We start from the raw sequence: 26,491 nt of genomic DNA on the forward strand, positions 1-26,491 counted from the left end.
ATGTCAGCGTGTGAAGGCTTTGCCAGAAACGGTAATCAGTCACTTCAGTCATGTCCAGCTCTTGCAACCCCATGGACTGTAGCCCGCCAGGCTTCTCTGTCAATGGGACTCTCCAGGCAAAAATACTGGAGTGGGTTGCCATTTCCTTCTCCTCGGGACCTTCCTAACCCAGGGATCAAACACGGGTCTCCTGTAATGCAGGCAAATTCTTTACAAACTGAGCCACCAGGGAATGGAAAGTCTTTATTTTTCTCACCTTTTACTCAGACTTCTTCCTTGAGATGAGGGAATAGAATATTTTGCCAATTTCAATTATGCTTTGTATTCTCTGTTTTGCCTAGTTTTTCTGGGCCTCTGTTAATTTGCTTTTGAGTTTTATTAATAAGATTTGAACCCTCATCTCCTAAAGATTTTCATCACTTCATGCCAAAGATGATTTGGCAGTCAGCCTGGTATCAAATCCTCTATATCTGTTCCCATCTTCTCTGTTCTCTCTTTCTCCCTCCTCCCGCCCCTTGTAGTTGTCAAAACTACATTAACCATTATGATTCCTGAATCAAAAAAAATCATTCTGGAGCTAAGATAGCAGGATAGGAAGACCCTGAGTTTGCTTCTAGTTATTTCTCTAGATAGATAGATAGAGATACAGATATAGAGCTTTAAGGAAGAAACAACAATGGTAGTAGGGGCAGAGATGAGGTATAGTTAAGACCCACAGCCCATGGTAGGTGACCAACAAATGCACATATCCTCCCAGGGAGTTAGGGGTCTGAGCCACAAAACAATGCCCCCAGTCTGGGGATCCTACACCCAGAAGATGAGCTCCCAGAATATCTGGTTTTGAAGGCCAGCAGGGCTTGTGTATTGGACAGCTGCAGGTGTTAAAGGACATGTTCTGACTCCCAAAGCAGAGATAGTAATTTGAAAGGAAACTGGGTGATCTCCACTTGCTCTGATCTTGGAGCGCCTCCAGAGGCAGAAGGCTACTAGACTGTCCCTGGGGACACACACAGACACACACAGACACACACACACACAGACACACACACACACACACACACACACACACAGACACACACACACACACACACACACACAGGCAGGCAGCAGATATTTTTGAAAACTTGTTCCTCCACGAGGATACATGTGCTGGCAAATGCCAAACTGAAATCCTCCCTTTAGCCCGTTAGTGCAGAGGGCTTGCCTACCGACCAGCAGGCCACCACCAGTTCTGGGGCTTGGCAAACTGAGTGGCCAGGAGAAAGAATACAAAGCTGTGTCCTTCAGGAGGCCAGTGCCAGCCCCAGGAACCCCTGAGGCTCACAGCCAGCCACCTGGGACTCAACCCAACCTCCACTGTGCTGCTAACAGCTTCAGACCTCCACAGCCCCTGCACCTAACTATCCTAAGACAAGACCCTGCCCACCTGCAAGCAAGCATCAGTCAGAGTATCCAAGAAGGGCCAAACAACCCACATAGGGGGCAACTCTAGAGCATATCTCTCTGGTGTCCAGAGAAGAGTGGATACCATAGTACAACTCCTATATAAGACCATTTCTCCAAGATCTGGAAGCATAACTGACCTACCAAATGCATAGAAATAATAGAAAGAATTAGGAAAAATAAGGGGACAGAGGAACACATTCCAGATTGAGGAACAAGACAAAACTGCAGAAAGAAGTTAAAAATGTGGAGGTAAGTAATCTACCAGATAAAGAATTCAAGGTAAAGATCACAAAGATGCTCAATAAACTCAGTAAAAGAATGGATGAACACAGTGAGAAGTTTAATAAAGAGAAAATATAAAGAAGAAACAGAGATGAAGAATGTTGTGCGCTGTGCTTAGTCATTCAGTCGTGTCCAATTCTTTGTGACCCCAGGACTGCAGCCCACAGCCTCCTCTGTCCACAGGATTCTCCAGGCAAGAATACTGGAGTGGGTTGCTATGCCCTTCTCCAGGGGATCTTCCCAACCCAAGGACCAAACCCAGGTCTTCCGTTTTGCAGGCAGATTCTTTACCAACTGAGCCACCAGGGAAGCCCGAGATGAAGAATACAATAACTGAAATTTTAAAATACACTAGAAGGAATCAACAGCACATTAGAAGTTACAAAGGAACTATAACTGACTTATAAGCAGAAACTTTACAGGCTACAGGGAGCGGCACAATATATTCAAAATAATGAAAGGAAAAGAAAACCTAAACAAGAATACTCTACCCAGAAAGAAGATGTGAAAGTAGGAGGACGTGTAACTCACCTCCCTCTCCACGAACACATCAAAAATACAGCCACATGAGAAACCGTTCTCACTGAGAGTTAACTAGAGACTGGCAGGAGTCATGTACGACCAAAGCTGCAAGAAAGATCCACATGGAATTGAGCAGAAAGGGGAAAGAAGCAAGTACAAACTTAAAGGGAACAGACCAGCTAAGACCCAACCATCACATCTTCTGCTCCAGCAACTTGGAAAACTGACCCAACCCCCAGTAGACAGTGATGGCTGCTGAGCAGAAGAGAAGCCCTATCTCACTCTGGCTCTGGCCCTAGCCCCCTATCTCTCCAGCCCTATCTCCTACCAAGTTAAGATGATGTCATTAGGATGGGCTCTGTTCCAATATCACAGATGCTCTTATTAAAAGGGTAAATTTGGATGCAGAGACAGACATGAATAATAATAAGATGATGTAAAGAAAGAGATGTGGAGGAAGAAGATGGCCAGGTGTCAATGGAGGCAGAAACTAGAGATCTGCAAGTGCAGTCATGAAACACTGCACGGATACTGACAACACCAGAAGCTCAGAGAGAGCATGGAAGAGATTCTTCCTCAGCTTCCTCTTCCTCAGAAGGAACCAATCTACCAGCATCTTGATTTGGGAACTGCAGCATCCATAACTGTTAGACAATGAATTTCTGTTGTCTTACTCCACCATATGTTACATTTTTATGGAAGCAAACTAACCAAGCAATGGAATCCCCAGCAACAGAACTTCAAGATATAGGTAGCAAAAAAATGAGATAACAAATGAGAAAAAAGAAAAATCTACAATCATAGCTGAACCCTTAAACACTCCTCACTCAGTAATAACATAGAAATATTAGACAGTAAGCCAGGAAGGATATAAAAGACCCCCATAACTCATCAGCCAACTGGAACTAATTGTCATTTATAGAACACTCAATAGAGTAACTGATTCGTGGTAAAGTATCTGGGCGGTCTGAGACAGATGCAGGAATTCCTGAGAGAATCACAGCAGATCAGACCTTAATTATGTGTATAAGCATGCATATTACTTAGAATGAACCCTGAACCAGATAGCTATGGTTCAAACAACAAAATAAGAAAAACAGTTTTAGCAAAGGCTTAACATGTTAACAGAGTTCAGTCAACATTACAAAAGACAAGACAGAGCTGCAGTGTGAATCTCTCAGGGTTCATTGCCTGACAGGTGAAGAAAATTTCATACCTCTCAGGTGAATAAAACAACCCAGAGTTTATTCAGTGAAATATTCACAGTGTGAGGACACAATCCAAAATCACTGGATATACAAACAATCAGTAAAATGTGACCCATTTCAAAAGACATTCATCTACCAAAATGACAATCTCTTGGTGCCAAGGCCAAGATGACTCAGATATTGGTAGCTTGCACAAAAGCTTTAAATCAATCTTACACAACCATGCTTTATGAAATAAAGGAAGATGATGAAAAGTTAAGATGTCCCAGAAGAGAAAGAGAAAACACATAGTATTAAAAGAAAAATGTTAGAAATGCAAAATATAATGTTTCTGAAGAAAGTCACACTTTGGGCTTAATTATTGGATAGATATTACAAAAGCAAAAACCAACAATTTTGAAAAGAGATCTGAATTGTGTAATCCTTAAAAAGAGAAAAAATAGATTATTTTTAATTTACAGAGATTCTGGGATCTACGGTACAATGTTAAAGTCTATCTAATATGTAGTTTGAATCGCAGAAGAAGCAAAAGAGGGAATGGGGAAGAAAAATATGAATAATTTATGGCTGGAAACTTGTCAAATATTGGGGTGAAAGTTCCCAATCAACTCATACACTTCTTACACTTAAAAAGTTCAATCAACTAATAAAGCAGTAGTCAGAGGTTACACATCAACATACTAAAGCGCAGCACAGAGACAGCGCTTCAAAACGCGCCGCTGCCGCTGCTCAGTCACGCCAGCCGTGTCCGACCCTGTGCGCCCCCATAGACGGCAGCCCGCCAGGCTCCCGTCCCCGGGATTCTCCAGGCAAGAACACTGCAGTGGGCTGCCATTTCCTTCTCCAGTGCGTGAAAGTGAAGTTGCTCAGTCGTTTCCGACTCTTTGCGACCCCATGGACTGTAGCCTCCAGGCTCCTCCGTCCATGGGCTTTCCCAGGCAAGAGTACTGGAGTGGGGTGCCATTGCTTTCTCGGAAACGTGCCTATAAAACTAACTAAAAATAAAAGTGTAAGGAACTGAATAGATATAAAGTATATGTAAACACAAATGTAAAAACATATAACTTTTAATGAAATAGAATAAGATCATAAGTAAAAATAGAAATAAAATGACCCATGAGAAAAAATCTAAATATCCACTGACAAATGAGTGGATAAACAAGAAATTGTATATATACACAATAGAATGTACTCAGCCATGAAAACGAATGAATGTACTCAGCCATTTGCAGCAACATGGATGTGACTAGAAATTATCATAGTAAGTAAATAAGAGAAAAACAAATACCATTTGATATTACTTATATGGGGAATCTAAAATATGACACAAATGAACTTATCTACAAAAGAGAAATAGACTCACAGATATGGAGAACAGACGTGTGATTGCCAAGAGGGGGCATGTTGGAGGATGGATGAGTGGGCATTTGTGGTTAGCAGAAGCAAACTAGTGTATATAGAATGGATAAACAACAAGGTCCTACTGTATGGCACAGGAAAATATATTCAATCTCCTGTGGATAAACCATAATGGAAAAAAAATATAGAAAAGAATGTATGTGTATTTATAACTGAATCACTTTGCTGTATAGCAGAAATTAACATAATGTTGTACATCAACTATACCTGGATTGTTTTAGAAAAGGCCCATGAAATGTGAAAGCCAAAGAATTATAAATATCTGGGAGGTATTTCTGAAAACTGTCAACAGTAAGTTATCAATTTGCCTTATCTTTTGATAAAAGATTTTTTCTCTACTATCTGAATGGTGATACTGACACCAGCCATTAATCACATTTTTGCAGAATTACTACATTGGAAAAATTGTCTTTATCATATTATAAATGCCTAACATAATGATGAAATAAAAAAACAGAAGGTTGCCTTTTGTCTTGTAATCTGGTACTAATTATTGCATACTTGGCCTCTTCTGATGTTAATGTTATTTACTGGTGCCTCTCTGAAGACATTTTCCCCAGGTCTGTGCTCCCCTCTCTATGCCCAAATCTGGTGCATTACACCAGAGGTTCATTAGTAATGCTTAAGATAGGGCCACCAAGGACATTCTTGTTTGTATTACTTAATTAAAAATTAGGTCAATTTTTTAAAGGGGAAATTCTGTCAGTATAGAAATATGCCCCTCTGCCAGAAATATCAGAATATCAACTTTCCCAACAACAGAGAGAGAGCCCTACCTAGCCATTTAAATTAGTTAGCTCTGTAGTTCCAGAGTAAAGACTTCCTGGACTCAGGGGAAGGCAGACTCTCTGTAGAGAAAATCTTCATCTTTTGTGGGTGGAGGATGACTTAGTGATACTCTCCAACTGCAGAGCCCTCTGTGAGTATGACTCTATGCTCCTAAGAATGGGCAGAGACACCCTCCTTTCTTTCCACTATAAGACCATTCTGATGATTTTTTTTCACCCTTTGCAACTTGGGGGTTTAGTGACCATCAGAGGTTACAACTATCAGAGAAGTTTTTGTTTGTTTGTCTTAATGTCATTTTCCTTACCTTTTCTGAACTCCAGAATGATGCTTTCCTCTGAGAAAAGTATCTCTATCAAAGTAACTGGTATGGTTTGTCATTTTAATATTTTATGGGGATCTCAACAACCACTTCTAAAGTGTGACTTCTCAACGTGAGTAGCAAGTACAGGGCTGTCATCGATAAGCAGTTTTCACATATAAATACAATGAAGTTTATGTAAATACAGTGGAATTTTAGACAGATGCTCTATATATTCTCTGCCATAACCTCACCTTTATTTTAAACAAAAATTACATATAAAATATGTGAATTCTAGGTCCACTGAGTGACTTATTTATTTACGTATTATCATTCGGTGACCCCATCCACTAACAGTATTTCACGTTTTAATGGACACTCACTTTTTAACATACATACCAAGGTCAATGTCAGTTAATTTTATGAGTGTGTTCTTAAGAAGGTGAAATATGAATGGCTGAAGAAAATGGTGGCATTTTTGGAAGGTTAGTCTCCTTAGGACACCCAGGCTGAATGAGGTGCTTGGGAGAGTTGGATACCTGGAATTGTGGTGACAGGACTGGGGGGAGGCACCTGGGCTGCAGAGACAATTCATTCCTGTCCCACCACTGGAAACTCAGTGCTATCTCTGTATGACCTTTAACCTGATGTTGAGGTAGGTAGGCTAACATTTAGGCAAAACATTCCATGTGCTTCCCTTACTCTGTTTTTCTTTAAACACTTTAGGCTAAACAGTGGGACTAGGCACCAAGTGGAAGCTAATATCTGTCTTAATGATTGTCATTATTGTTTAGTCACTAAGTCATATCTGACACTTTTTCGACCCCAGGGACTGTAGCCCACCAAGCTCCACTGTCCATGGGATTCTCCAGGCAAGAATACTATAATGGGTTGCCATTTCCTGCTCCAGGGGATCTTCGCAACCCAGGGATGGAACCCCTGTCTCCTGCATCTCCTGTATTGACAGGATGGATTCTTTACCACGAGCCACCAAGGAAGGCCCAGCCTTTCTTAATGATTAGGAAGAGAATTTTTAAAGCAACAAAATGAAACTTCAAGTAACTATTTAATTGAAACTTCTAAAGCAAATGCTTTTTGGTTCAGCAACATAGAAAAATGACAGGGTATCCAGACAATGCTGGAAGGATAAGCAATATTTGACTTAGCTGTGATATAAATAATCAGAGAGAAGACCAAATATATAACCTTTTTGATTGAAGCAAGAATTTTAAATGAATTTTTTTAGCCTAAGACTACATATGACATATAGTCATTATTTTGGTATTTCAAGGAAGCAAAGAATGATTTTTATAATTTAAAGACCTCATTTTTAAAATGGAGGAGAGTGAACAACAGAGATTATATATGGCATATATATATTAAGCACATGCATTTTTATATCATTTATACCTCACTAAATCTAAAACACAAGAGAATCTAATTGGCCCTTTGTAGAAGAAAATTGGGGATGTCCATGTGGGATTACATACTAATATTAAAGGATTCCAAGCACTTTGGGTCTTATTACCATAAAAGAGAAGGGAAATTTCACTAGTTGAGAAAGCAAACTGTTTGTTCTGAGTCACATGTACATATAAAATTTGTAAATTTTATAATAAACATATTTATTGCAATCCCTAAACTTTGAATAGGGCTAGCTGTTGTGGAATCTACACTTGATCTTAGCCAAAAGGCCGGGAAGCAATTGTTGTGGAATCTCATTGAACAAAACATAGCCCAATGCTAACAAAATTACACTCACATATTTAGAGGTAGCAAAGAGATAATCATAGTAGTATAGAAAGCTTTTCACAGGAGGTCAAACTAAGCCAAAACTTGAAAAACCTACATATATAGTATCACTTTAGTGAAGGCAAAAACAGCAGTGGGAAACTGGTAATGAATAGAGTTGTATCAGGAAACAGACTCCACTCAAACTTCTCAAGACATTATGTTGGTTGTGGAAAATGAACAAGCACTTTGGTGGAAACACTACTGAAGAGATCTTTCACAGGTAACTTTCCTTTCTAAACATAAACATTCTCATCACAGGAGTGTGCTATCAGTGGGTCAAAAAAGCACTTCAAGTCTTATTCAGTTCAGTCTAGTCATTCAGTCATGTTCGACTCTTTGCAACCCCATGGACTGCAGCACGCCAGGCCTCTGTCCATCACCAACTCCCGGAGTTTACTCAAACTCTTGTCCATTGAGTCACTGATGCCATCCAACGATCTCATCCTCTGTCGTCCCCTTCTCCTCCTGCCCTCAATCATTCCCAGCATCAGGGTCTCTTCAAATGAGTCAGTTCTTCACATCAGGTGGCCAAAGTATTGGAGTTTCAGCTTCAGCGCCAGTCCTTCCAATGAATATTCAGTGCTGATTTCCTTTAGGATGGACTGGTTGGATCTCCTTGCAGTCCAAGGGGCTCTCAAGAGTCTTCTCCAGGAAAGAGATCTTAAAAATTAGGGCAGAAATAAATGCAAAAGAAACTAAAGAGACCATAGCAAAAATCAACAAAGCTAAAAGTTGGTTTTTTTGAAAAAATAAACAAAATTGACAAACCGTTAGCAAGACTCATTAAGAAACAAAGGGAGAAGAACCAAATTAACAAAATTAGAAATGAAAATGGAGAGATCACAACAGACAACACTGAAATACAAAGGATCATAAAAGACTACTACAAGCAGCTCTATGCCAATAAAATGGACAACTTGGAAGAAATGGACAAATTCTTAGAAAAGTATAACTTTCCAAAACTGAACCAGGAAGAAATAGAAGATCTTAACAGACCCATCACAAGCAAGGAAATCGAAACTGTCATCACAAATCTTCCAGCAAACAAAAGCCCAGGACCAGATGGCTTCACAGCTGAGTTCTACCAAAAATTTAGAGAAGAGCTAACACCTATCTTACTCAAACTCTTCCAGAAATTTGCAGAAGAAGGTAAACTTCCAAACTCATTCTATGAGGCCACCATCACCCTAATTCTGAAACCAGACAAAGATGCCACAAAAAAAGAAAACTACAGGCCAATCTCACTGATGAACATAGATGCAAAAATCCTTAACAAAATTCTAGCAAACAGAATCCAACAACATATTATAAAGATCATACATCATGAACAAGTGGGCTTTATCCCAGGAATGCAAGGATTCTTTAATATCCGCAAATCAATCAATGTAATACACCACATTAACAAATTGAAAGATAAAAACCATATGATTATCTCAATAGATCCAGAGAAAGCCTTTGACAAAATTCAACATCCATTTATGATTAAAACTCTCCAGAAAGCAGGAATAGAAGGAACATACTTCAACATAATAAAAGCTATATACGACAAACCCACAGCAAGCATTACCCTCAATGGTGAACAATTGAAACATTTCCCCTGAAATCAGGAACAAGACAAGGGTGCCCACTCTCACCACTACTATTCAACATAGTGTTGGAAGTTTTGGCCACGGCAGTCAGAGCAGAAAAAGAAATAAAAGGAATCCAGATTGGAAAAGAAGAGGTAAAACTCTCACTGTTTGCAGATGACATGATCCTCTACCTAGAAAACCCTAAAGACTCTACCAGAAAATTACTAGAGCTAATCAATGAATATAGTAAAGTTGCAGGATATAAAATTAACACACAGAAATCCCTTGCATTCCTATACACTAACAATGAGAAAACAGAAAGAGAAATTAAGGAAACAATACCATTCACCATTGCAACAAAAAGAATAAAATACTTAGGAGTATATCCACCTAAAGAAACAAAAGACCTATACATAGAAAACTATAAAAACTGATGAAAGAAATCAAAGAGGACACAAACAGATGGAGAAATACACCATGTTCATGATTGGAAGAATCAATATTGTCAAAATGACTATACTACCCAAAGCAATCTATAGATTCAATGCAATCCCTATCAAGCTACCAACGGTATTCTTCACAGAACTAGAACAAATAATTTCACAATTTGTATGGAAATACAAAAAACCTCGAATAGCCAAAGTAATCTTGAGAAAGAAGAATGGAACTGGAGGAATCAACCTGCCTGACTTCAGACTCTACTACAAAGCCACAGTCATCAGGACAATATGGTCTTGATCTATATTTCTTTCAAGACAGAAATATAGATCAATGGAACAAAATAGAAAGCCCAGAGATAAATCCATGTACCTATGAACACCTTATCTTCGACAAAGGAGGCAAGAATATACAATGGAAAAAAGACAGCCTCTTTAACAAGTGGTGCTGGGAAAACTGGTCAACCACTTGTAAAAGAATGAAACTAGAACACTTTCTAATACCACACACAAAAATAAAGTCAAAATGGATTAAAGATTTAAATGTAAGACCAGAAACTATAAATCTCCTAGAGGAGAACATAGGCAAAACACTCTCCGACATAAATCACAGCAGGATCCTCTATGACCAACCTCCCAGAATATTGGAAATAAAAGCAAAAATACACAAATGGGACCTAATTAAACTTAAAAGCTTTTGCACAACAAAGAAACCTATAAGCAAGGTGAAAAGACAGCCCTCGGATTGGGAGAAAATAATAGCAAATGAAGCAACAGACAAAGGATTAATCTCAAAAATATACAAGCAACTCCTGAAGCTCAATTCCAGAAAAATAAATGACCCAATCAAAAAATGGAGAACTAAACAGACATTTCTCCAAAGAAGACATACAGATGGCTAACAAACACATGAAAAGATGCTCAACATCACTCATTATCAGAGAAATGCAAATCAAAACCACAATGAGGTACCATTACACGCCAGTCAGGATGGCTGCTATCCAAAAGTCTACAAGCAATAAATGCTGGAGAGGGTGTGGAGAAAAGGGAACCCTCTTACACTGTTGGTGGGAATGCAAACTAGTACAGCCGCTATGGAAAACAGTGTGGAGATTTCTTTAAAAACTGGAAATAGAACTAGCATATGACCCAGCAATCCCACTTCTGGGCATACACACTGAGGAAACCAGATCTGAAAGAGACACGTGCACCCCAATGTTCATCGCAGCACTGTTTATAATAGCCAGGACATGGAAGCAACCTAGATGCCCATCAGCAGACGAATGGATAAGGAAGCTGTGGTACATATACACCATGGAATATTACTCAGCCATTAAAAAGAATTCATTTGAATCAGTCCTAATGAGATGGATGAAACTGGAGCCCATTATACAGAGTGAAGTAAGCCAGAAAGATAAAGAACATTACAGCATACTAACACATATATATAGAATTTAGAAAGATAGTAATGATAACCCTATATGCAAAGCAGAAAAAGAGACACAGAAATACAGAACAGACTTTTGAACTCTGTGGGAGAATGTGAGGGTGGGATGTTTTCAAAAGAACAGCATATATTATCTATGGTGAAACAGATCACCAGCCCAGGTGGGATGCATGAGACAAGTGCTCGGGCCTGGTGCACTGGGAAGACCCAGAGGAATCGGGTGGAGAGGGAGGTGGGAGGGGGGATCAGGATGGGGAATAGGTGTAACTCCATGGCTGATTCATGTCAATGTATGACAAAACCCACTGAAATGTTGTGAAGTAATTAGCCTCCAACTAATAAAATAAAAAAAAAAAAAAAAGAATATATGCTTTAACTAAAAACTAGTGACCAATTATTTGCATCCCAAGTGGAAGTGGAGCTTGAGGAACAGAGATAAATGAAGAAATAGTATAACAGGAAAAACTATTCTGGATAGATAATCCATATAAAGTGATTAGTTCAATACCTGGCCAAACCTACTAGTTTAATTGCAAGAAACCAAGGAAAGAAACAGGAGGGAAATGTGGAAATTTTTGTTTAAGGTGCATTTGATTACATACCTGAAATTCTGAAAAGTAATTATTTTTGGGAAATTAAGTAATTAGAAGTTCAAAAATATACCCCCCAAGTGGACATGTTATGTTAAAGAAACGAAGAGAGGAGACTGAGAAATATAAACACAGTAGAGACGATCAAGAAGATAACAGATCACCAGCCCAGGTTGGATGCATGAGACAAGTGCTCGGGCCTGGTGCACTGGGAAGACCCAGAGGGATCGTGTAGAGAAGGAGGTGGGAGGGGGGATCAGGATGGGGAATACATGTAACTCCATGGCTGATTCATGTCAATGTATGACAAAACCCACTACAATATTGTAAAGTAATTAGCCTCCAACTAATAAAAATAAATGGAAAATAAATAAATAAATAAAATAAATTTTTAAAAAAGAAAAGAAAGACCCAGAAAACAGAAACAAAAAGGTAGGAAGAGAACAATGTGTGTAATAATAAGATAAGTTAGGAGAAATGCTATGAATAATGTGCAGTCAAAACTACACATTTCATATAGAAGTCTGCTGCTATTTTATATGCCCCCAAAAAAGAGTCTTTGATAGACTTTGTCAAACACTGTTTCATTAGAATGATGAGGGTAAAGGTGTGATTACAATATGGTGAGTGAATGGATGGTGAACCACTGAAATAGTGATAATATGTTTATTATGAGTTACTAACTATTATGAGCTAGTAGTTCTAAAAGTTTCAAAAGTACACAAATTTAACTCTTAGCATATAAAGGACACTGTTCTTATTTCCATAACAAACTGAATCTTGGTGAAAGCAAACAGTGGTTGGGGAATGTAACTAGGATGCCAAATCTGATATTCTTCTAATTAATGACATTTTCAGCAAGATGTTGAAATGTTTAAATCTTAATCTAATGGGTTAGAAGTTAAAAACAACTGTGATAATGTCATAAAATCCTGTGAATGCCACATCTAAAGTATTTCCACAATTTTCAGACCAAAATATTGCCTATATTCTACAAGTTTTAGGCAAAAAGTCATGAGAGGGACAGGGGAAGAAGTGAATGAGAAGAAAGTTATTTAGAGAATAAAATATTAGTTTCAAAAAATGGATTAATGCTAGTACTCAAATCTCAAGCAGTGAATAAGGAAAGCCTGTGTAATAAGCTTCAAACTATTTTGGGTTCTTACTTGTACTTTATCAATAACCAAGCTACAAAAAGAAATAGTAACGCATTGAGAAGCTTAAGATTTGTTTTGGTATTTGACTTCAGTTAGTAGTAAAATATAACTATATAAGCAATCCCAATCCCAGATGAAGATAAAAATAAAACATAACTTGGGAATAAAATGCATGAAAATGAAGACCTATAATATGTTGAAGTGTAATATGGATAAAGCCATCTAATATTTTTCAGAATATGACTTAAAATTATCAAGCGTACTGCTTCAGATGACCTATTAATAATAATACTTTAACCATGCCTTTGTAAATTGCATGTTAGATGGTTTTGTATAATTTGCTGAGTGATTATTGATATTTGATATTAACATCACTATCCATATCAAATATCTCTGAATCATAAATGCAGATTGAGTAGAAGTCAGGATTCAGTGATGAGAAACCGCAGTAACAACTTTTATCCTGCTGGGACTAACTGATGATCCACAACTGAAGACTGTGATTTTCATCTTTTTATTTCTCACCTACATGTTGAGTGTAACTGGGAACCTGACAATCATCTCCCTCACCTCATAGACTCTCACCTGAAAACTGCCATGTGCTTTTTCCTTCTTAGAAATTTCTCCTTAGAAATCTCATTTCCATCTTCTCATATCCCCAAATATTTGTATAATATATCAACAGGTGACAAGACAATCACATATGACAATTTTATCAGTCAAATATTTTTTACTGACTTCTTTTTTTTTTCTTTTTTTTCTTTTTTTTTTTATTAGTTGGAGGCTAATTACTTCACAACATTTCAGTGGGTTTTGTCATACATTGACATGAATCAGCCATGGAGTTACACCTATTCCCCATCCTGATCCCCCCTCCCACCTCCCTCTCCACCCGATTCCTCTGGGTCTTCCCAGTGCACCAGGCCCGAGCACTTGTCTCATGCATCCCACCTGGGCTGGTGATCTGTTTCACCATAGATAATATACATGCTGTTCTTTTGAAACATCCCACCCTCACCTTCTCCCACAGAGTCAAAAGTCTGTTCTGTATTTCTGTGTCTCTTTTTCTGTTTTGCATATAGGGTTATCGTTACCATCTTTCTAAATTCCATATATATGTGTTAGTATGCTGTAATGTTCTTTATCTTTCTGGCTTACTTCACTCTGTATAATGGGCTCCAGTTTCATCCATCTCATTAGAACTGATTCAAATGAATTCTTTTTAACGGCTGAGTAATATTCCATGGTATATATGTACCACAGCTTCCTTATCCATTTCTCCAAAGAAGACATACAGATGGCTAACAAACACATGAAAAGATGCTCAACATCACTCATTATTAGAGAAATGCAAATCAAAACCACAATGAGGTACCATTACACACCAGTCAGGATGGCTGCTATCCAAAAGTCTACAAGCAATAAATGCTGGAGAGGATGTGGAGAAAAGGGAACCCTCTTACACTGTTGGTGGGAATGCAAACTAGTACAGCCACTATGGAAAACAGTGTGGAGATTACTGACTTCTTAGCTGCTACAGAATTTTTTCTCCTGGCTATCATGTCCTATGATCAATATGCAGCCATCTGCAAGCCCTTGCATTATGTGACCATCATGAACAACATGGTCTGTAGAAGACTCATCCTTTGTTGCTAGATGGCTGGCATTGATCATAATCCCTCCACTTAGCCTGGGCCCTGCATATGGAATTCTGTGACTCCAATGTTAGTGACCATTTTGTCTGTGATGCAGCCCCCCTCTTAAAGATCTCATGCTCAAAAACGTGGCTCATAGAGCAAATGATCATAGTCTCTGCTGTGTTGACCTTTATCATGACCTTTGTGTGTGTCGTTCTATCATATATATACATCATCAAGACCATTTTACAATTCCTTTGTTTTCAACAAAAGCAAAAGGCATTTTCTACATGTTCTTCCCACTTCATTGTGATTTCCATCACCCCAGTTCAGTTCGGTTCAGTCACTCAGCCGTGTCTGACTCTTTGAGACCCCATGAATCGCAGCATGCCAGGCCTCCCTGTCCATCACCGACTCCCAGAGTTCACTCAAACTCATGCCCATCGAGTCAGTGATGCCATCCAGCCATCTCATCCTCTGTCGTCCCCTTCTCCTCCTGCACCCAACCCCTCCCAGCGTCAGGATCTTTTCCAATGAGTCAACTCTTCGAATGAGATGGCCAAAGTACTGGAGTTTCAGCTTCAGCATCAGTCCTTCCAATGAGCACCCAGGACTGATCTCTTTTAGGATGGACTGGTTGGATCTCCTTGCAGTCCAAGGGACTCTCAAGAGTCTTCTCCAACACCATAGTTCAAAAGCATCAATTTTTCAGCGCTCAGCTTTCTTCATAGTCCAACTCTCACATCCACACATGACCACTGGAAAAACCATAGCCTTGACTAGATGGACCTCTGTTGCCAAAGTAATGTCTCTGCCTTTTTATATGCTATCTAGCTTGGTCATAACTTTCCTTCCAAGGAGTACCTGTCTTTTCATTTCATGGCTGCAATGACCATCTACAATGATTTTGGAGCCCAAAAAAAGTCTGACACTGTTTCCACTGTTTCCCCATATATTTCACATGAGGTGATGGGACCAGATGCCGTGATCTTAGTTTTCTGAATGTTGAGCTTTAAACCAACTTTTTCACTCTCCTCTTTCACTTTCATCAAGAGGCTCTTTAGTTCTTCTTCACTTTCTGCCATAGGGGTGGTGTCATCTGCATATCTGAGGTTATTGGTATTTCTCCTGGCAATCTTGATTCCAGCTTGTGCTTCTTCCAGCCCAACATTTCTCATGGTGTACTCTGTATATAAGTTAAATAAGCAGGGTGACAATATACAGCCTTGACGTACTCCTTTTCCTATTTGGAACCAGTCTGTTGTTCCATGTCCAGTTCTAACTGTTGCTTCCTGACCTGCATACAGGTTTCTCAAGAGGCAGGTCAGGTGGTCTGGTATTCCCATCTCTTTCAGAATTTTCCACAGTGTATTGTGATCTATGGAAGCTGTATTTTCATCTATGTTAAACCTTCAGCAAAGGAATCAGTAGCTATTAATAAGAGAGTGGCAGTACTTACTGCTTCCATCGCTCCTATGCTGAACCCCTTCATTTATACCTTGAGAAACAAGCAAGTTAAACAGGCCTTTGATGATGCTATCAAAAGATTTGCACTGTTCTTAATAAAGTAAGAGAATTTGCTAAAGTGGAAGAATCAAGTTTTCATGAATAGACCAGACATCCTCAACCTTTAAACTTTAAGGCTTACCTACATAGTGAGGAAGCTTTATTGGGATTTCATGTGTCAGTAAGAAAACACAATACATTGCTGTGAAACAAAGGAATCATTTTACAATTTACCAAGTCTTAATAAAACCACAAACAGAAACAATGACTTCATCTTAATATTGTAGATTTACTAATTGTGCTTATTGCCCGTTCCCACCTCACCACTTGAGGCCTTTTTGATTTCAGGCCCCGTCTGTTGTTGTTGTTGTTGTTGTTACTCGATCGTGTCGGACACTTTGCAACCCCATAGACCGCAGCACGTCAGGCTGCCCTTGATCTTCACACTCTCCCAGAGTTTGCTCAAATTCATTTCCATTGAGCTGGTGATGCTATCTAACCATCGCAACCTCTGCCACCCTCTTCTTTTGCCTTCAATCTTTCCCATCATCAGGGTCTTTTCCAATCAGTTGGCTTTTCACATGGGGTGGCCAAAGTATTGGAGCTTCAGTTTTAGCATCAGTCCTTCCAAAGAAGCACCACTCCAGATTATTCTATTGTTGACTTTAAACAATAAACTCAAGAGAAGGCTGGTTTAGGGGAAATGAGTGTAATATTAAAATAAAATTTAAAACTTGAAGTAATAATACTGTTTCTTTATATATTCATCTTCATATCATGATGGCAATGATTATAACAGCTAACAATTAGAAAATCACTAGAGACCTATTACTTTTTAATATATGGAAAACAAATTTAAAAGGTATTTTGTCTTCCCAGGTAAGTAAATTAAAGCTCAGCAGAGTTACACTGCTAGTAAGAAGTAATTTCCTGATACAAATCCATTTATATCTGACTCTAACGCTAGTGTTTGTTACATGTGTGATGCCCCATGATGTTTATTTTAATGTTAAAAGTCCTCAATGGACACTTTAGGAAAATTACATATGCCAAATGAAGGTATTCATTTATGAAAACTGAACATTATTACATAATTTAAGAGAAAATTATTTAAATATAGCATTTCATCTTAATATAAGCATTCATAATTTATAAAGAATTGAAAGCATTAATTATATTAGAAAATAGTTTATATTTATATAACATTTACAAAAAGAAGACATACTTTAACATAAAACAATGAAGAGCAGGAAGTTCTGGACAAAAAGTAGGGTCAATAGCATATGAACACTCTCCCTAAGAAGGTAGATAAAAATGGAATTATCTATGAATTGGTATATAGAACTGAATTTATGAGTATAATCATTGTGAATGTTTCCAGAAAAGGTCCAATGAAACCAGGGCATGGTCTCAAAAATGCCACTAATATATGACCAACGACTGTGAACAAATGCAGAAATCCATATTAAAAATTGGCCACGTTGAGCCACAGATGTCCCTTCAATCAGGTCTTACTTATATACTCTGTCCTAATTAGGTTCCTTTGATAAATACTTAGGATATCAGTTATGAGGGCACAGGCTCATTCTAACCTTTTTCTTTGCACCAAATTATATGAGCTTGAATTTATTTAAGACCATTTTTTGGCTTTCACACAGCAAGGCTTTTATTCTAAGTGAATTTTTCAGCTTCTCACATAGCTCTTTGCAGAAGCCCCTGCATTATAACCTTTGTAATTATTATCCATCCCATGACTGTGGCACCTGTTCTATTTTAGAGATGTTAATTATTTAGAAATTAAATTATCAAATAACTGAATTTACATTGATCACTCTGGTTCGAGTTAGACAATGAAATAGCCGAAAGCTTTCTAAACATAGAGTGAATAGAGAAGCAGAAACACCGAAACACCACAAGCAAAGAAGAAAGTTAACACCATATAATAGAAAACTCAGTCAACCTAAGTGGGAAAAAATAAGGAAGTCTTTCTAAGGCTGCTTTTGGTATTTGGTTTCCGACAACTCCTATTCTCCCTCCTCTAAGTAGTCCATTAAACTGACCTGATGGATACAAAATACTACACATGAAATAGATAAGCTATGAGAATTTACTGTCAAGTACAGGGAATCTTACTTAATATACTGTGAAAGTGAAGTGAAGTCACTCAGTCGTGTCCGACTCTTTGCGACCCCATGGACTGCAGCCTCCCAGGCTTCTCCGTCCATGGGATTTTCCAGGCAACAATACTGGAGTGGGTTGCCACTTCCTTCTCCATAATATACTGTAATAACCTATAATGGAAAATACGTATATATACATAATCACTGAATCATTTTCTATATACCTGAAACTAAAACAACATTGTAAGTCAACTGTACTTTAATATGAAAAATCACCCTAAAGTAACCTGATGAATAAATCCCTACTTAATTTCACAAAATTCTTGTTTGTTTGAAACTACTACTGTAATAAGTATATGTAATAAATTAGCTTCTTTTAGTAACTCTAAAAAAATACACTGCACAATTAAGAAGTTCCGTTGAGTCCTTCTACTGAAAAATGAAAATTCCATTGGAAAAAATATTTCAAGACAGAATATTAGCAATTCCAGACTCTAAATTTTTCTTACCTGCTCAACCAGGACCTGGGCTAGAATAAACTCTACTCACTAATAACTGTAGATTTTGACCATGTTTTTCTTGGACAATTGTGCTCGTGTACAATATGCTGAATGATGATCCATCTAAAGATATTCTAACCCCTGAAACCTGTGAAGGTTACCTTACATGGCAAAATGAACTTGATAAATGTGATAAAGTTGTGGATCTTAAAATAAGTTTATCTTGGATTATGTGAATGGGCACCATTCAATCATAAGGGAAAAAAATTAAATTACTGGCTGGAGATGTGACAATGGAAACAAGAGGCTGTAATGATACAAGGAAAAGACCAGGAGTCAAAGAATGCATGCAGCTGCAAGATGCTGAAAGAAAGTAGTTTTCCTCCTAAAGGCTACAGAAAAAATAATGCACATGATCTGTACAGGGCATATTCAGCCACTGAAAAGAAAGAAATCCTGTCTTTTTAAGACAACATGGATTGAACTTGGGGGCATTATGCCAAATGAGAAAAGTCAGACAAAGTTAAATACTGCATGGTATCACTTTTACATGGAACCTAAAAAATAAAATAAACTCAGACATAATAGAAAAGTGATCACTAAAAATTAGGGGATGGGAGAAATAAGGAAAGTTTGGTTATTAAAAAAATACAAACTTTTAGGTATAAAGATGTCTGAGGATCTAATGTATAACATAATGACTATGTGCCGAAGAACGGATACTTTTGAACTATAGTGTTGGAGAAGACTCCTGAGAGTCCCTTGGACAGCAAGGAGATCAAATCAGTCAGTCCTAAAGGAAATCAGTCCTGAATATTCATTGAAAAAACTGAAGCTGAAGCTCCAATATTTTGGCCACCTGATGTGAAGAACTGACCCATTGGAAAAGACCCTGATGCTGGGAAAGGTTGAAGGCAGGAGGAGAAAGGGACAACAGGACCAGATGGTTGGATGGCATCATTGACTTGATGGACGTGAGTTTGAGTAAACTCCGGGAGATGGTGATGGACTGGGAGGCCTGGTGTGCTGTATTCCTTGGGGCCACAAAGAGTCGGACATGACTGAGTGACTGAACTAAACTAAACCAGTGTGCAGATGCTTTTTAGTTTGATGAGGCCCCACTTGTCTATTTTTGCTTTGTTGCCTTTGGTTTTGGTGTCAAATCCAAAAATATCATCACCAAGACCGAAGTCAAGGAACTTACTGCCAGTGTTTTCTTCTGAGAACTTTATAGTTTCAGGCTTTACATTCAAGTCTTTTATCCATTTGAGTTAATTTTGGTGCAATGTGTAAGGTAGTACTAATCCAGTTTTATGCTATTTTATTTACTTATTGCATTTGGCTGTCCAGTTTTCCCAGGCTTCACAGAGGCTCAGTGCTAAAGAATCCACCTGCCAATACAGGAAACAAGGGTTCAATCCCTGGGTGGGCAAGACTCCTTGAGGAGGAAATGGCAACCTACTCCAGTAATCTTGCATGAAAAACCCCATGAACAGAGGAACCTGGGCTATAGGTCATGGGGTCACAAAGAGTTGGCCATGATTAAGCACGCATGCCCAATGTCCAGTTTTCCCAGCTCCATTTATCAAAGACACTGTCTTGTCACACTGCATATTTTTGTCCCCTTTGTCATAAATTAGTTGACCATTGGCCCACGGAAAACTTTAAAGGACAAGAATTTATAGTACTTTGATTTTAATATCTGAAGGAACATTAAGATACTAAGATGTTGAACATGAATTAATAAGAATAAATAACTAATATATAATTATATGTATATTAATTTAGACTATGTATAGAAGGTTAAGAACATTGACTTATGTACCCAATTATACATAATCTGTTGTTAATGTTTATTTTTAGCCTTATAAATATGTTGATACATTTGAAGAAAAATGTCTATATGGGTTATATGATTTTACTTATTTTAAAATTTCTTATCTAATTAAAACTTCCTAAATATAGTTAATAATTTATGGTATAGACTAGTAAATAAGAAATGTGGTTTTTTTATGGTCTTCCCATACCATGTATATGGATAATCATGATGGTGTGAACACTAACCTAGAGCCAGACATCCTAGAATGCAAAGTCAAATGGGCCTTAGGAAGCATCACTACAAATAAAGCTAGTGAAGGTGATGGAATTCCACTTGAACTCTTTCAAATCCTAAAAGATGATGCTGTGAAAGTGCTGCACTCAATATGCCAGCAAATTTGGAAAACTCAGCAGTGGCCACAGGACTGGAAAAGGTCAGTTTTCATTCCAATCCCAAAGAAAGGCAATGCCAAAGAATGCTCAAACTATTGCACAATTGCATTCATCTCACAGGCTAGGAAAGTAGTGCTCAAAATTCTCCAAGCCAGGCTTCAAAGTACGTGAACCTGAATTTCCAGATGCTCAAGCTGGATTTAGAAAAGGCAGAGGAACCAGAGATCAAATTGCCAACATCTGCTGAATCATCAAAAAAAGCAAGAGAATTCCAGAAAAATCTATTTCTGCTTTATTGACTATACCAAAGCCCTTGACTGTGTGGATCACAACAAACTCTGGAAAATTCTGAAACAGATGAGAATACCGGACCACCTGATCTGCCTTTTAAGAAATCTGTATGCAGATTAGGAAGCAACAGTTAGAACTGGACATGGAACAACAGACTGGTTCCAAATAGGGAAAGGAGTACGTCAAGTCTGTATATTGTCACCCTGCTTATTTAACTTATATGCAGAGCACATCATGAGAAACGCTGGGCTGGAAGAAGCACAAGCTGGAATCAAGATTGCCAGGAGAAATATCAATAACCTCAGATATGCAGAGGACACCACCCTTATGGCAGAAAGTGAAGAGGAACTAAAAAGCCTCTTGATGAAAGTGAAAGAGGAGAGTGAAAAAGTTGGCTTAAAACTCAGCATTCAGAAAACTAAGATCATGGCATCTGGTCCCATCACCTCATGGGAAATAGATGGGGAAACAGTGGAAACAGTGACAGACTTTATGTTTTTGGGCTCCAAAATCACTGCAGATGGTGACTGCAGCCATGAAATTAAAAGACGCTTACTCCTTGGAAGAAAAGTTATGACCAACCCACACAGCATATTAAAAATCAGAAACATTACTTTGCCAACAAAGGTCCATCTGGTCAAAGCTATGGTTTTTCCAGTAGTCATGTATGGATGTGAGAGCTGAAGTATAAAGAAAGCTGAGCACAGAAGAATTGATGCTTTTGAACTGTGGTGTTGGAGAAGACTCTTAGGAATCCCTTGTACTGCAAGGAGATCCAACCAGTCCATCCGGAAGGAAATAAGTCCTGAATATTCATTGGAAGGACTGACGCTGAAGCTGAAACTCCAGTACTTTGGCCACCTGATGCGAAGCACTGACTCATTTGAAAAGACCCTGATGCTGGGAATGATTGCAGGCAGGAGGAGAAGGGGACAAGAGAGGTTGAGATGGTTGGATGGCATCACCAACTCAATGGACATGACTTTGAGTAAACTCCAGCAGTTGGTGACAGACAGGTAGGCTTGGCATACTGCAGTCCATAGGGTCACAAAGAGTCAGACACGACTGAGCAACTGAACTGAACTGAACTGATACCCTGTATATCAGTTTATTCTATGTGACAGTAAGAAGAAGCTAAAATTTCGTTTTACAACCAGACTCTTCTGTTGTCCTGAATGCCTGCATGCTGTCACTTCAGTCATGTTCAACTCTTTGTGACCTATGGACTGTGGCCCGCCAGGCTCCTCTGTCCATGGGATTCTCCAGGCAAGAATGCTAGAGTGGGTTGCCGTGCCCTCCTCCAGGGGATCCTCCTGACCCTGGGGTCACGCCCGTGTCTCCTGTGGCCCCTGCACTGCAGGCAGTCTTTGCCACTGAGCCGGGGGGCAGCCCCTTCTGTTTTCCTGCTGGCCTCTGTCTGCAGCATCCCCCTGTCTCCAAGGAAACTATATCCAGAGAGGCTATGGTTACCACGTTTGTTACCACAAATGTTATTACTCAGAAGATTCATTAGTGACTTTGTTCTTGGGTCACCAGGGACTCTTCGTTTATTCACTAGGTTGTATTTTTATCAAATAAAGCAAATGTCAAGCTAGATATAGTCAATGTGTTCATAGCCCTAAGAGGTCAGCACAGCAACTTTCCTCAAACTGGAGATTTCTGACATTCCATCACCCTCATATAGTATTATATTTCTTTCTTTTTTGAGAGAAGTTATAAGAATACAAGGAAATCCAGGTAATTGATTGAAGACGGATGCTTCAGAAAGATGTCTCTAGGAGACATCTTACATTTGTTGTGACCATGACAGTGGATTCATAAGCAAAAGTAACCAAAAGTTCATATGAAAATCTCCATTCTATCATTTTCAATTTAGGAGTTTTAAGTTTTCATGTATTTCAACAAACAACAGAAACTATGATTGACAGTCATAATAGTAAGTGAGATTTGTCATTTCAATTTTATTCAGTTTTGTGTGATTTAAGTCTTGCTATGCTTTGGAAAATATATTTTACCTATCTTTTAAAAATTGAAAATGTGAGTGATAAATTTCTATATTTAGTAAAATATACTTTTTTACATGTTTTTAGAATACAGTTCCTTTGGATATAAAAATATCCTTTTATTAGAGTTTTATGCACAAAAATATACTGGCATCTAATGGGATTAAAATTTGATGACCATCCAAAAATATATTAAATTCACATCAAAAAATAAGGGGTATATTCATCTAACTGTGTAAGTATACTCCTCAGTTTCCCCAAAGAATTATGTGACTGAAATTACATCCTCATCAGAGATTCTTGTCCTCATTTCAAGCATGTCTTTTGAAAAAGTAGGATAAACAAAAACCAGTTAGCCACATATCACTGAGTCTTCTTTTAAATCTTGTTTTACTATATTTTGTGTAACTTTAGAAGGAAAAAACAGACTTTTTAGAACTTTGAATGATATCCAATGGTAGTGATAGGGCTAAGTTCGTTCAGTGACATGATGGATATGTTGCCTGAGATTTAGGGAAAGAGTTGGAGGAAGATAGGAGATGAGCAGCAGAAATATTTCTCCTAGTTATCAACTTAATCTAATTTAGTTGCTGATATATTCCAATCCTCTTAGGCTGTTCTGTAAGACAAACGATGAGCTTCATTCATTTCTTCTTCGTGTCAGGTACTGTAACCCTGAGGCCTTAGCTGCATCTTCTATTGAGACAGTCAGAGCTGACCCTGCCCCGTATCAGTAAAGCAATACATTAGTTCACACAATAAAGTGAGTCCATATACACATGAATTGAAGGGTCTAGGAGAAGCTTAATACATTAATAAGTGTTCTTTCTTAAGTGTTAAAATGGTAGCAAGCATTGCGTTCTGTGGGAACACAGAGGCTGGGATAAGAGATAGCATAATGATCGGACTTCCAGGAAAGTTTCCAGAGGGCTTCAAGGTGAAACTGAAAATCAATAGAAGTTATTCCAGTTAGCTGAAGAGAGAATACATATGATGTGTGAGAAGTATTTACCAAAAAATCTATCACATAGTATATGCTCAATAGATGTGATCTATTATCTTTGTTGAAAAGAACATATTAAGAGGAGAAGGGAGAGAGATAAAGAGCATGAGTTTTATTTGTGACATAGTCCCTGTGAAAGTTCAAATAGATACGTCAAATTTCATCTGAGAATCAAGTATTACAAAAATAAAGATATCAATTTAGAAACGACCATCTGAAAGACACAGCAAAACCTAAGAATTAATGAAAATACAAAGGTAATATTAGTATGGTGAGACGTGAAAGAAGTGAAGAGAATGCTAACAGACAGACAAAAGCCAGAGAAATACATCATCTGTACTATCTTTGAAGTTTATTTACCAGGGCATTTAATGAAAATATAAATGTACATTGTGTTTAAGTACAACTATATTGCACATTAAGACATTCTATATTTTGCATCACTGTGGGTTACAAGTGATTCCTTAGGGACAGAGAAACCTTGACAGAAGCAGTGTCAGGTGGGGAGCTGAAGAAGTTGTGTGTGTGTGTGTGTGTGTGTGTGTGTTCGTGTGCGCACACATGATAGAGTTTAGAGGTGTTGAGGGGACTTATATGCAATGAACAAAAACAGAAAACAAAATTCTTTAATCATAGAGCTCAAACAGAGATTTCAAGTGACTACGGAGTGTGTGCACAGTGAACCCAAATGATCTTACACATCTTAATACGTTAATAAAGAACAAAATGTCAAGCAACAACATCAACCAGAGAACTCTTGAATATCACAAGACATCTTTGCTCCTATGAATGACATACCCACCACAGTCAAAAGTAGTCCTTTACAGAATGAATATTTAAATTGTAAATATTTTTAAATAATGATAAATAAGGAAAAACTTGAATATGACACCTTCCATGCTGTTAAAATAATCTTAAATGAAACATTTCAACATTAACAGGAGATTTAACAGAACTCAGCAGTCAGCAATGAGAAATAGTACCATAACAACATTCATTCTACTGGGACTGACAGATGACCCTCAACTGCAGATTTTGCTTCTTATCTTTCTCTTTCTCACCTACATGCTAAGCATAAGTGGGAATCTGACCATCATCTTCCTCATCTTACTGGATTCCCACCTTAAGACAGCCATGTACTATTTCCTACAAAATTTCTCTTTTTTGGAGATCTCATTCACATCAGCTTGTATTCCCAGATACCTGTATAACATCGTGACAGGTGACAAGGTCATTACCTACAATGCTTGTGCCAGCCAAGTATTTTTTACTGACCTCTTTGGTATAACTGAATTTTTTCTCCTAGCTGCTATGTCCTATGACCGCTATGTGGCCATCTGCAAACCCCTGCATTATGTGACCATCATGAGTATTATGGTCTGCAGAAGACTTGTCTTTTGTTGTTGGGTAGCCGGTCTGTTTATTATAATCCCCCCACTTAGCCTAGGCCTAGAATTGGAATTTTGTGATTCTAATACCATTGATCATTTTATCTGTGATGCATCTCCCCTCCTGAAGATCTCGTGTTCAAACACTTGGTACCTGGAACAGACAGTTATTATCTGTGCTGTGCTGACCTTCCTTACGACACTGATGTGTGTGGTTCTGTCCTACATTTGTATCATCAAGACAATTTTAGGATTCCCTTCTGCCCAGAAAAAGAAAAAGGCCTTTTCTACTTGCTCTTCCCACATGATTGTGATTTCAGTCACCTATGGTAGCTGCATCTTCATCTACATCAAACCTTCAGCAAAGGACTCAGTGGCCGTTAACAAAGGTGTGACCTTGCTCACTACTTCCATCGCTCCAGTGCTGAGCCCTTTCGTTTACACACTGAGGAACAAGCAAGTCAAACACGCCTTCAATAACTCAATCAAAAGAATTTTGATATTTTCCAAAAAAAAATAAGAGAATGTAAAGCCAAATAAACACATACTGAACTTACCAAGTTTTGCCATCAGGTTAATTTACTCAAAACACTCTCATTCATCTTGATCTAGCAACTTCTTCAGCAACATCATTTAAGATCCTCCATAACCCAGCACGCTAATAATTTTTTAAAATTTAAATCTTGACTTCACCTCCAAATTAAAAGTATCAAAAATGAAACACAACAGGTAAAACAGAAGCATATCTCCAAATTAGACCTACCAAGAGAGAACAATAAGTTGATAAATTCTTACATTTTGCAGAGAAAGAATAAGTAATGGTTGCCATTAGTTTTTTTAAATCCAAAGCTTTCAAATGATTTATTCACTGA

The 26,491-nt window shown here is 38.1% G+C and overlaps 1 protein-coding gene and 1 pseudogene across 1 annotated transcript; both read left to right on the forward strand.

The window, feature by feature from the left end:
• Positions 1-23,965, forward strand: LOC122427791 (annotated as a pseudogene).
• A 1,235-nt stretch (positions 23,966-25,200) lies between these two features.
• LOC122427510 (olfactory receptor 6C2-like) lies at positions 25,201-26,139 on the forward strand. Its single transcript, XM_043447051.1, has one exon. It carries the CDS (start codon positions 25,201-25,203, stop codon positions 26,137-26,139), a length of 939 nt encoding a protein of 312 aa, XP_043302986.1.
• Positions 26,140-26,491: the final 352 nt, after the last annotated feature.

This window comes from Cervus canadensis, chromosome 25 (assembly GCF_019320065.1).
Source record: "Cervus canadensis isolate Bull #8, Minnesota chromosome 25, ASM1932006v1, whole genome shotgun sequence".
Lineage (NCBI taxonomy): Eukaryota > Metazoa > Chordata > Mammalia > Artiodactyla > Cervidae > Cervus > Cervus canadensis.